Source organism: Leptopilina boulardi, unplaced genomic scaffold (genome assembly GCF_019393585.1).
Source record: "Leptopilina boulardi isolate dan_hultmark-lab unplaced genomic scaffold, ZJU_Lbou_2.1 LbouV2_278, whole genome shotgun sequence".
NCBI classification, from domain to species: domain Eukaryota; kingdom Metazoa; phylum Arthropoda; class Insecta; order Hymenoptera; family Figitidae; genus Leptopilina; species Leptopilina boulardi.
The window spans coordinates 4,264,894-4,278,359 of NW_026137838.1; the positions used below are offsets into that span (position 1 = coordinate 4,264,894).

The following is a 13,466-nucleotide window of genomic DNA, read 5'->3' on the forward strand; positions in this document are numbered from 1 at the left end:
ATTAAATAACCTTTTGTTGATAAAGTAATAAAACAGTCGGTATGATATCTAACCTTAAAATTTTACATAAAGCTCACGTCACATTACTCTTTTTTTGTCAACGAATCAGAAAAAACCTCACCACACTGTCATTGGTTCATTTAGATCAACTTGTCCAGAATAATAATTGCAGCACTGTGTTACACACTTTATTCTTTATTGCAAGAAAAATGTGTCGTCTGCTCTTTTTTGAAAATTGAGTTTTAGTTTATGTCTTTCACGTTTAAGAATGACACAGTTTATTGTCAAAACGAAAAATGTGCCAGAAATCATAAACACTCGTCATGTCACGACGAGGTTTGATAAAAATCTTATAAAATACTTGTGTTGAATATAATCTTGTCAAGATAAAAATTCTATCTACCAATACACGCACGATCAGCATTTTAAAACGCGAAGGCTGACGAAAGCGAAAGCTTCATTTTTTTCTCGATTAAATTTTGTGAATAAGCACAATTTTCACAGGGCCATTTATCAAGTGACAAAATACATTGTTAAGATTGACATAAGCACCGCGGGGATTGTCGTATAATTTAATTATTGTAAATGCATTGTGAACTAGATCTGTTGATCAGTAGTGATCGGTCCGTGGTTTGGGTCCGGAGGAAGATGGCCGCCAGTGATTCTCTGTCATGAAAAAAGTCAAGATTTGCATTTCTGTTTGCACTTGCAGCAATGAAACATAGCAAGTTGCGAAATTCAAGTGTCATTGTTAATTAGGAGTTGAGTTTTTGAAAAAAAGTGTCACGGTGTTTAAAGTGGCATTAAAATTCAGTGTGACGCGATATAGAAGAACGTGGTGAATCCTCACGGATTTTCCAAAAGGAGTTTATTTTTCATTTGCAAAAGAATGGCATCCGATAAGTAAGTGTATAAAGGTTAATAATAATAAAAATTGATTCAATGAGATCTGATTAAATCAAATCGTCATTTAATAAAGATAACGGCAGTGTGATTTCTATCGTGTCTTGACGTGTGAAAAATTTTTTGCCGACAGTTTTATTTAATAATTCGAGTCATCAAAATTGGTAATGTAAATATTATATTTGTTGATCGTGTAATAATTATAAAAAAAAAATTCTTAAGTAACGCAAGCTTGGCTTTGGGTGGGACCCATAAAGACTCGCGCTGCACCCTTCTTTTCTCTCCTGTCACTTGTTTCGCTTGTTATCTTTTGTCCATGTCGTGCTCGTCTTTTTTGCACTTTCGCGTACCGATCTCCACATAGATATATTTGCGCGGACTATTTGTGCCAATTAAACGACCAGCATGACATCAGCCGGTTTTGCAGCCTGCATTTCCATCGATTGTCACCGTGAAAAGGGTGTGCAAAGTGACAGTTCACACTTTAAATCATGCCCAAACATTTTTCTCATCGTATCCATTTTTTTTTTTTTTTTTTTTGGTATTTAAATCTTTCAAAATTTATTGTTTAGTTTCTTTTTTTTATTAATCGCAACGTCTGCGAAACCAAGTTTTCTTGTGAACAACTTTTTTCAACTCTTTGAAACCAGCATTTTTCAGATTAATTTATTATTCAATAATCTTGATTTCAAGGAAGCACTTTCCCTCGTCAAAGTGTAACTTTGAAGAAAAAAAAAATGTAAAAGATTTTGCTTGTGTTGAGAAAGAATTATAGTTGAGAAAATTGTTTATGTTTCTTTAATAGGTTTCAGAAAAATAAAAGTTTCATATTGTATATTCCTGTTTGTAAAATTTTAAGACCTTTTTCTAAATGTCAAATAGGTAAATAAAAAAAAAAAGAAGTGATAAAATTGATAATTTTTTTTATCTCAATTAAAATGGATAATTTACATAATGCACATGAATTCTTTTTTCTTTCTCTCTGTACAATTTGAAATGAAGGATTTAGTACACTCACAGAGTCATAAACGACAAGCTATAAGATTCTTTAGAAATTCCAGTTTCATTTAATTTTAAGTGGAATCAATGAAAGTGGTACTCCCAACCTTATGTTTATGCTTCGCTTAATTTTAAGTACATCCCTTTTATGTTTAATGCGGTTCATGATGGAGCGCTTTCATATATTCATTTTATATCAGCACTTTTAATAAATTTTTCCTAAAAAAATTATTGGGAAATATTTAGATAATTTTTAATTTTTTTCTAAAAAAATATACTAGTTATTTAAATTGAAAAAATTCCAATACAAATCTGTATATAGAAATAGGGATTTTATCTGAATTGAAACCACATTTTCTTTCTCTATTTTGAGGCAAGCGATGAATATAACCCAATTACTGGAATGATAAACTTTTGGAAGTCAATGTTGACTGTCAGAACTATATACTGATACGAGTTTGAAATCCGAAGGGGAATTACAATGTGTAAATATATGATAAAATTGAACAATTTCTCTCTCAGGATTACCCTCGCAGTTTATTACTCAAATTTTACATTTATAATATAAGTGAAATTTAAAGAGTGCATTTTCATACAATAGTTTCTTTCATTTCATATTCAACAAAAGTTTGTCCTCCTTTCCAATTTTACAAATTCTTATATTTATTTATATTTTCTTTAAAAAAGCAAATTCATTTTTTTATGCTATAAAATTTCCCATTTTATTATATATTTATCGATATAATTTATTATATGGATTTATTTATTATATTATATTTATTATATTATATACAATATGGAGAGAATTATTGTTAAAAATAATTTGAATTTTTCAGTAAAATGGAATGGGTGGAGATCATCGAACCACGTACGAAAGAACACATGTATGCCAATCTGACAACAGGGGAATGTGTTTGGGATCCTCCACCAGGTGTGCCTGTGTAAGTATATTTTCCAAAACCGATAAACTATTTTTAGAAAATAACATATAGTTCTTCATAGAACTAGGATTATACATCAAATGATTCTATTTTAGTATCGACAAAGTCTGGAATTTGACATCAATTTTCAATTATGAGTCAAGCGAAAATTGTTTATGGTTTACGGCAAACATTCTCCAATTTTGCGTTGCTATTTCTGGAAAATTGTACTCTGTAAATTTACCAATCTTTGCTTCACTCATAAGTTGTTATTATTCTTCGATATGTTAAAAGATTCATATAGATATTAAAATTTTTTGAATTTTTTTATTCTCTTTTTTTATAATTAAGAAAAAATTAATTGATAAAATAAAGTAAAATAAATTGAATTGAAAAAAAAATTTATTATAATGAAAATTAAGATTAATTGAAAGAAAATGTAGATTGAGAAATAATGAAAAATTCTAAAGAGAATCTAAAAGAGATTTAATGAAAATTGATTTAGGAATCGTAATTGAATTCTAAAGAAATTTCGAATTTATTATTAATTTTCTTGTTATAGTAATTAATTTATGATTTATAGGATATTTGACATTTGTAAAGTAATAGCACGTATGAAAAATATTGGAATGATAAGTTTGAAGAAAGAATATAGGGTATCGATCTCTCACCAGACTGCAGGCATGAGCTTCATATATATATATGTATATCTGCATCCTTTAGCTTAAGGGCACTCTGAACTTTCAAATCTTTTCTTTTTCGCCCTACATATATATTTTTCTTGTATAGTCTTTGTTTTATTGGGGAAAAATTCTTTTTTTTTTTTTTTTTTTTTTTTCTTTCGTTTCATTCTTATTTCAAGGTGACCGTGAATCAGGAAATAGTCATAAAATTTTTGTCAAATGTCGGAATAAAAAACTAAATCAAAATTTTATAGTGAAAATTTAAATAAATTTCTGAAATATACTTTTAAAAATGAAATTTTACATTTGTTGTAACTATAAACAAAAGTGATAAATTAATATTTTTTGAAATTGCATTTATCATTAATTTCAGATAATAAATTTATAATTAATATATGTTGGTCGTCAACGGCAAAGTGGATTGATTTTCATTTAATATTTCTTTTTGATAAAATATAAATTCGTCGAAACTGTTTATACTTGTGGAAGCAAGTCTACTGGTCAAAGGTTGAACATCGCTGACACAGATCTTCTCAACGTGTTTAGTGCACGAGCATTAAATTCCGTCAGAAATGCAGGATGGGCTTTTGCATTCGTGGTCAAGATACCTCATACATATATAGCTATAGCGAGAGATTTAATCCCCCGGGTGTATTATAATTCATACACTAGACCAGTAGCTCGTTAAATGTTAATTTTTATCCATTACGTGAAATTGAAAGCGAATTTTTATCAAAAAGTATCCTTTGACAAAATTTACATAAAATAATTTAGTATTTTTTTTTAACGAGTAAAAAAATTTTTAATTTTCTATTTAAATTAAAAACAAAATTGTTTAGTTTATAGTTTTTAATTCAATAAATTACTGAGAAAATATGTTTTTACTTGTTTTTTCTTGATAAAGCTTGACGATTTAATTAACATGTTGAATTTTTAAATTAATTTGATTTGCCGTAAAGCAAGTTAACTTCTTATTCATTCAGTTGGCTGTTTGAATGACGGGTCTGTTAAGTCTCTGTTTCGTCTCTTCTTCGAATAACGTTTGTCTATTTACCGCCTTTTTTTTCTTTTCTTTTTATTTACAGTAAGAAAACGGATAATAATCAATGGTGGGAGCTGTTCGATCAAAACACTTCGAGATTTTATTATTATAATGCAACTTCACAAAAGACAGTCTGGCACCGTCCTAATGATTGTGACATCATTCCTCTGGCGAAATTACAGGTGAACTTTTTTTTGTATTTAATTTAATAAAAATAATGAATAAAAAGAAACGATTATAAATTTAATTGAAATTTTTAATATAGATTTAATTTATTTCTATTGGTTTTATTATTTTTTTCTAAACATTGCATTTATTTTTTCTTGTTATTTATGTAATAATCTAATTTTGAAATTTCTTTATTTATTTTTTCCAATAAAGAATATTTCTGTGGTGAATTGCAGGCATCATTCAGCTTAGTCGAGTTTGATTAGAGTGACGTCATTCTATCTTGTATTTCTGTATAGAGGATCAGGGCTTTGTGGAAAAGTTCAAATATCGTTTTAGATCATTTTTTTTTTTAAATAATGGAAAAATACTTTTTCTCACTATACATTGATCTTAGATAATTTTTTATCTTATTCTATTTATTTGTTATGGAAAATTTTTTTTTATAAAACCTCGAAAAATTAAGAAACCTATTAAAAAAAAAAAAAACTTGAGAGTTTAAAAAAAATTATTTATTTTTGGAGTATTTGTCTCCCAGCGGCTAAAATAGATTGGCCTCTGAAATTCTTTCTGCATTATTTTTGAACTGCAAATTCTTTTTTTCCCAAGGAAATTTTTTTTTTATTAGTTACCTTGAGACTGAGAATTAAGAAATATTTTTAAAAATTTATTTTTCTGTTAAACAAATTAATTTTTTTAAAATCTTTATTTGTAAAAGAGTACAAAAAGTATTTTTCTATAAATTTGGGAATTTTTTTTATAATTTTTGTATTAAAAATTTCTTTTTTTGAAGAATTTTCGCCTTTTATGGTTAGAATATTTTTTTTTGAATCTTGAACTTTATCCGTCGGCAGTATGTGTGTGCCTACTTGGCATAGAGGTGGAAATGCGAGTAAGCTACCATCTTGGTTTCTGGTGTTGCTATAAATAGGTGATCACAGAGCCAGATGAAAAAGTGTGGTCTGTATCGTAGTGTACATCTACGAAATGTTTAGGATCCTGCATTAGTCATACGCTAAGAGATATTGGAGAGTAAAGTACCCAGATGCACAGCTTCCTTCTGGATCATGGCATTAAAATGAAATTAGAAACTTCCGAGAAATCTCCCCTTGGAAAGAAAATTTTATTTAGTTAATTATAATAAATAAATATAATTTAAATTTTTACAAATTGAATTTTGCAGAATATATTAATATTTTTCAATTTTCCAAGTTATACATTTTTTTCTTAATCGCACAAGTAAATTAGAATAACGTAACGCGTTTATCATTTTTCAATTACGCCACTTTTTTTTTTTCCTCTTTTTCTGTAATAATAATGTCGATAGAAAGCGTGTGAATTCATCCATAGAAGTCTTTGCTTACGGTTCAATGACAAATCACTTAACTGTTTCCTTTGAAAAATTCAATGTGTTTCCTCTTCTAAAATGAAAGTGGATATTTTCAAATGAAATAAAATGACAAATATTGTATAAAAATTGTATATTTTTAAAAAAAGTAATTTGAAGTTATAGGGAAAAATATATATTCGGTATTTTTTAATTGAAAAAAATAATAAGAAGTATAGTAGTAAATAAATTAAAAGCGAAATTTTTTTTTTCTTTTGTCAAAGCGGAAAAACTAAGTGGTAATATTTTCTCAGAGCGGACGTTTTACTTTATGACTTTGGAGTGTTCTATAGGTAAAAGTATTGGCGAGGGAGTGCAGTGAGGATCGTTAAAACCTTGTCCTTCGTCCCAATTTGAAAATGCTTCTATATACATATATATCGTTTCACATTTATATGTACGATAAAAATGCAGCTGCCTCCGAAATGAACTTTCTGAAATTTCGAAATTAACCGAGTTAATTATTACAAATTGAGACAATTATTAATCAGGTCAATTACCACATTCGTGTATATATATGACAATGTTAATCGCTACGAATTGCCGTTGTTATATCTTAGAAATTTATTCTTTCCGCATCATTTTTTTACGTATTTGATATTTTTTTTCAAGTATTTATTTTAATTTTCGTAGATATCTATCATTTTTATTTTCAGTTTTGTAAATTTAATTTTTTACTGAAAAAAAATATTTTTTGTGAATTTTCAAAATTGATGGTTAATTTAAAAAATGAATTTCGGCTTTCTGAATATGATTCATCTTTTTTATAGACATTGAAGCAGAACACAGAACCAGCAGGTGGCGAAGGAACGACTAATTCTCAGAAGCAAAATGACTCAAGAAAGAAGGAATCCGTTTCAACGCAAACTCAAACCCCGATTGTTGGTCGAACAGGACGTTTTAATCATCATGAAGCACCTAATTTGGCAGCTAATATGGTATTTTCAATTAAATCAAATTGAATATTTTTTTTTTTAATTAGAATAATTAAATTAATTTTTTATTTTTAATTAATTTTTTTTTTTGTTATTTTTAATTAAAGTTTTTCTTTCTTTTTTTTAAGCAAATAAATAAGCCCATTGGTTTGAGTACCGGAGCTGGAATCGATCTTAGAACGTCACCACCATCACCTTCGCCGTCCTCAAGACGACATCATCACCATCATCATCATAATAGTAGACATCATCATAGGCATCATGAGCAACCAACGACACGACGACATCATAATCATTCTCAAGATTCCGGACGATCAAGCGATAGTTCGGTGTCTCATAGTCGAACATCATTAGAATCGACTGGTTATAGACTTTTAGATTCACCTCATCGACATCAACAACGAACCGTAGCGCAACAACAAATTATTTCCTCACAATCTTCGTCCAGACAGCCTAGCGGTAGCTTAGAAATTAGATCTCACAAAAGTGGAACATTAGAGGGTGTAAAAAATCAAAAAATCCTCTCCACTGTTGATTCACAACCAATTGGATTGTCATTATCGACAAGTACTCCACTTTTTAAAAAGAAAACATTCACTGAACCACAGTCACGAGCTGGAAATTTAGATTTAGACAAGAGTAAAAATGGTGAGAATATTTAAATAATATAATATTTAAAAATATTGATTGAAGATAAAGAAAATTTTTTTTATTGAAATTCCAGGTAGAGAAAGTAGTAGAAGTTCATATGGACCCGAGCCAAGTACATCGCCGTATCGAGAAACAGTTATGGAATGTCGTGGATTTAGACAGGAAATGGCACCGTATCGTCCACCAGAAATTCAAGCGTGTTACAGCCATAAACCGCAGACGGAAAAATATGGTTCCCTTATTGAAACTGGTAGTCGTTTTCGTGATAGAGAACGTGAATCACTTCACCGGGAGCGAGTCAATAGTTTCGATAAATCGAATGCACCTGCATTTTATCCAAGTTCGGGTCATTCAAGAAATATCAGTAAACCGGAAACCACTGGTAGTATTGGTAGGCGACATCATGGATGTTCAGCTTCTCTTTCCGAGGCAAATGTCCGTGAAATGTATGGATCCATATCCACCGACAGGAACGAGCCATCGAAAAGTTTAGCGAGAGGTGTGAATCCTTATTTTAATACTCTATTTGATTAAATAATAATTGTAAATAATAATTGTAGATAATAATTTTAAATAATTATTAAAATTTCAGGTACGACCGTTTTAGGGAATGTATCGAAACAGAGAAGTTTGGAAGTTTCGGAACGTGAGAGAGAAAGGGATTATCGAAGAACTACGGCGTGCAATAATTCAATAGATTCTAGTGTACAGCAGCCTTTGGCTCGTAGTTATAGTTTTGTGCAACAGCAGAAGCAGCAGCAAAAATTACAGCAACAGCAACAACAACAACAACAGCAGCAACAGCAGCAGAGTCGAAGACATGAAAAGGATGATGATTCTATGCACGAACGATATTTGGTTGGACAAACTCATGATCCTTCGCGTCAACGACTTTGCAGTAATACAAGCAGTAGTAATAGTAGTCACAGTAGTAGTAACAGTGCTGTTGAAGATGAGCCGGAAGCGCAAACGGAAGCTGATAACGGGAAGAAGAAAAGAAGCAACGGAAATCCAAGTCCACCACCATCACCCTATTATGGAAATCTTCTTGTTGACGCCGATCATTTGCTACCTCTCCAACATTACATTCTCCAACAGGCGAAACTTTCTGGTATTTTATTTTTCAAATTTTTTTTTATTTTTCCAATAATTGTTTTTACATTATTATTAATTGTTTCAGGTTGTTACAAATTTGGAGATCCTTTATTGGCAGAAGAGGGCGATGATTCTTTAGACGAAGAAGGTGGCAGAGCAAGTGAACTCCGAGGGAGAGGTGATGACGATTCAGATGATCAATTCGCGGACGATGAAGCCGCCAGCAATCAAGGAGATTCATCGAGTCAAGAATATCTCGAAGATCACTATGCAGGTATGAAAATTGTTTTTGAAAAATAAAAAATTTAGAAAAATTATATAATAATAAAATGCTTGGTCTGTCCTTCTGTCCTAACTTGAAGTTGGTCTTTTATGATTTCACGTGTTTCTTGAATAGTAATCTTATAACGTGTCAAATTTGTGTCAAATTAAACTTGAAAATTTTAGAAATAATTAAATTTCAAAAGATATTGTTAATTTTCAAACAATAATAAAATTTTACAGAACTAAAAATAATTTATCAAAAAATTTTTTGGAAAACATTTTTTAAATTTAATTGAATTTTCAAAAGATTTAAAATTGAGATTTTAGAAATTAATTGAACTTCAAGTGATTTTAATTAAAATTTTATATGTTTTCACTAAAAAATTTATTAGAAATTACAGACAAAATACAATAATTTGATAATCATTTTTTAATTGAAAAATGGTTTCAGATAGTTGAATTTTCAAAGAATATTATAAAAATAATTGAATTCCCTTAGAGTTATAATTGAAATTATTAAATTTAAAAAAAAAAAAATTTCGATGGAAAATTTTAGAAATAATTAAATTTTAAATGCTTTTAAATTCAAATTATTGAAAATTCAATTAATTTTGCATTCAAATTTTTTAGAATAATTAAATTTTCTTTAATTTTGATTTGAAATTTCGGAAAATAATTAAATTTCAATTAAAATTTTGGATAATAATTCATTTTTAGTTGATTTTTTATTGAAAATTTTGATAATTAATTTTGAATTGAAATTTTGGAAAATAATTAAATTTCAATTACAATTTTAAATAATAATTCAATTTTAGTTGATTTTTGATAATTAATTTTGAAATGAAATTTTAGAAAATAATTAAATTTTATTTGATTTTAAATTTAGAAAATAATTGAATTTTAGTTGATTTTGAATTGAAAATTTTGAAAATAATTGAATTTTCTTTGATTTTGAATTGAAATTTTGGGAAATAATTGAATTTTAATTGAAATTTTGAATAATAATTTAATTTAAGTTCATTTTTTATTAAAAATTTGGATAATTAATTTTGAATAGAAATTTTAGAAAATAATTGAAGAATTTTATTTCATTTTAAATTGAAAACTAGGAAAATAATTGAATTTTAAAAGATTTTGAATTAAAAATTTGGAAAGTAATTGAATTTTTTTTGATTTTGAATTGAAATTTTGGGAAATAATTGAATTTTAGTTAATTTTGGAATTGAAATTTTGGAAAATAATTAAATAATTGAATTTTTGTTAATTTTCAATAGAAAAATTTGGAAAATATTTGAATTTTAGTTGATTTTAAATTAAAATTTCGGATAATAATTGAATTTTATGTGATTTTAAATTGAAAATTTGGAAAATAATTGAATTTTAAAAGATTTTGAATTAAAAATTTGGAAAATAATTGAATTGTCTTGGATTTTGAATTGAAATTTTGGAAAATAATTAAATTTCAATTACAATTTTAAATAATAATTCAATTTTAGTTGATTTTTGATAATTAATTTTGAAATGAAATTTTAGAAAATAATTTTATTTTATTTGAATTTAAATTGAAAATTTGGAAAATAAGTGAATTTTAGTTGATTTTGAATGGAAAATTTTTGGTAATAATTGAATTTCATTTGATTTTAAATTGAAAATTTGGAAAATAATTGAATTTTAAAAGACTTTGAATTTAAAATTTAATAATTTAATAATTAATAATCTGAGGCCTATAAACATATAATTTTTATTTTTATCATTTAATATGGAATAATATTCTACTAAATTTAAATAATTATTGATAATATTAATTTTTAATTTCTCTATAACAAATAATGAAACAGTCAATTTGGCGCGCTTGCGCGCATTTAATATTGCTAGTTAATATTAAATTATTTTTTTTAGATCTTGCGAATTATGATACAGCGGGCCTAGCGACTTATTACAATACAGCTGACACGTTAACGAGGCCTCAGGTAACGGCTCCCATGGCACCACCACCGCCACCACCGACAAATGTCACTCAATCCGAGGCACGTGAAACAATAACACCAAGACCAATATCTCTACCAAATCCAGTGGTGATTTCGGGGAGAAATTTTGATACAACCGATTATGATGAGGCGCGACGTGATGACAATACAAGCGGTGGTGATATTGAGAAATATGCTCAGGATAATTTGAATTTAAATTGTGGACGACCAAAAGGTTTGAGATTATTGTTTAGAAAGAAATTCAGCGTTCGGGATATTTTAAGTTGGTCAAAGGATCCAATACCACAACCGATGCTGGTCGTCGTTGACGGTGAGAAATTATTGAAACGCGAGGCCTGCAATTTATTTCGTTTGGTACAAGTTTATATGGGTGATCGTAAGGCAAATGTTGGCATGACATTGGATGGTGTTGCAATGGATATTGTGAATACGGCATTTTCAAAGCCACCATTGCGCGATGAACTCTATGTGCAAATATGCCGCCAAACCACAGAAAATCCACGTAAAGAAAGTTTACGTAGAGGTTGGGAATTAATGGCCGTTTGTCTTGCATTTGTTCCACCTAGTGCAACATTTGAACCATATCTCGAGGGCTATATGAATAGACATCGTGATCCAAATTTTCAATTTCCCGAAGTTGCAAAATGGCCAATTCACGTGCAAGTTAGTCACTATGCGACTGTCGCTTGTCGACGTCTTCAACGAATAGGAGCGCATGGTAAACGACAACCGCGAAAAGCCACCATCGAGGACATTGATCAGGCTAGAGTGAGTTGATTATAAATTTTTACGTCTATTTTTAACTTTTTTCGTATTAATTGAATTCTATATTTATTACAGTTGCAAATATTCCGAGCCTCTATGTTTGGTGCGACTCTATCGGAAGTGATGGCCCTGCAGAGAGATCGTTTTCCACAACGAGATTTACCATGGGTTCAGACAACATTGACGCGACAGGTTTTAGTTCGTGGTGGTACAGTGACGGAGGGAATCTTTCGTGTGTCAGCCGATGCCGATGAAGTGAGCGCATTGAAATCGTGTCTTGATCGATTTGAAGACGGTGCAATATTGGCAGCTTCCCAGGATGCACATGCGCCTGCATCACTTTTAAAATTATGGGTTCGTGAACTTTACGAGCCACTTATACCCGATTCATTTTATCCCGAATGTGTCTCAATGCGTCACGATGATCCTGAAATTTCTGCCGCTAATATAGCTGGCGTTGTCGAGCGACTTCCCGATCTTAATCGTCGTGTTTTGTGTCATCTCGTGCATTTTCTTCAGGTATATAATAATTTTATTTATTATTAATTAAATAATTTATTTGAAAATTTAAAAAATTGATGGATTATTGCAGATTTTCGCACGATCGGAAGTGGTGGCACGAACAAAAATGGACGCGAATAATTTGGCAATGGTGATGGCGCCAAATATTTTGCGATGCACGTCACAGGATCCGCGGGTAATTTTGGAGAATGCACGAAAGGAGATGGCCTTTGTTCGTTCAATGATCGAAACGTTAGAAACTGCTTGGGTAGATGATCTGCACTGACCACTGCGCCACCGCTAGAATGTTCTAGACAACAATGCCAAATCAATCAAGCTGATAATAAAAATATTATCATTAAATATTATTATAATTTTTAATAATTACTATTACTTATTATTATTTTTTAAATAATTGACACATTCGTTTATAATTAACTTGTCACTTACATATATATATCTCTTTAAAAAGCCTATCTTTCTCTCTAAAGACAAATTTTTTTTTTTTTTTGCAAATTTAATGTGTATAGACACAATATTGTGCTATTAACATCGTTTCCTTTGACACTTCCTATTTATTATTTATAAAATATATATTATATATAAAGAGATTCTACGTTATGAATCTAGAGATTATTAGATTATAATAGCTATATCGCAATAACAATGTATTGTATATTTTAACTTCCCTTGTTACCGCGTGTTAATCGCGGACGGCTTTTTTACTCGATCGTTGTTGAATCTCATGTGTAAGATAAAACGATATGTTACCGTGTATAGGCTGCACCAAGAAAGGTCTTTTTTGTATGGATGGATGAAACAACGTGTACGACGTTTTATTGTGAAGTAAACACTGTGAAAAGGTTTAGCAAGCTAATTCACGGTCTTATTTCATTTAAAAAAAAAAAAAAAATTTTTTTTTCTATTCCTATTCCTTATCCATAATGGGAATATAATTTTCTCAATTTTTCATAATTATTTTCTATAATTGAAAATACTAGTCGTATTTTTCTAGGATTTATGTATATATAAATAACGTGTCTTAGGAACTTTTTTTTATACATTATTTATATATTTTATGTTTAATTTTGAATTTATGGCAATTTATCAGCGTATTAATTATTAATTTTGAATACAATAAATTTGTATTCTCCGAATTATGCAT

General features: G+C 29.1%; 1 protein-coding gene across 1 annotated transcript; it reads left to right on the plus strand.

Moving 5' to 3' along the window:
• The first annotated feature begins 191 nt into the window (after positions 1-191).
• LOC127281994 (uncharacterized) lies at positions 192-13,178 on the plus strand. Its single transcript, XM_051306042.1, has 11 exons — positions 192-903; positions 2,739-2,843; positions 4,591-4,729; positions 6,873-7,040; positions 7,166-7,685; positions 7,762-8,187; positions 8,281-8,799; positions 8,869-9,057; positions 10,947-11,803; positions 11,876-12,319; positions 12,393-13,178. Exons 1-11 carry the CDS (start codon positions 890-892, stop codon positions 12,585-12,587), a joined length of 3,576 nt encoding a protein of 1,191 aa, XP_051161999.1. The 5' UTR covers positions 192-889; the 3' UTR covers positions 12,588-13,178.
• The last annotated feature ends 288 nt before the right edge of the window (positions 13,179-13,466 follow it).

Bases quoted from the DNA above. Each gene is read 5' to 3' on its own strand.
- LOC127281994 (XM_051306042.1), top strand. The intron at 4,730-6,872 runs GTGAACTTTTTT...TCTTTTTTATAG, and splicing joins TTCCTCTGGCGAAATTACAG to ACATTGAAGCAGAACACAGA. The intron at 12,320-12,392 runs GTATATAATAAT...GGATTATTGCAG, and splicing joins ATCTCGTGCATTTTCTTCAG to ATTTTCGCACGATCGGAAGT.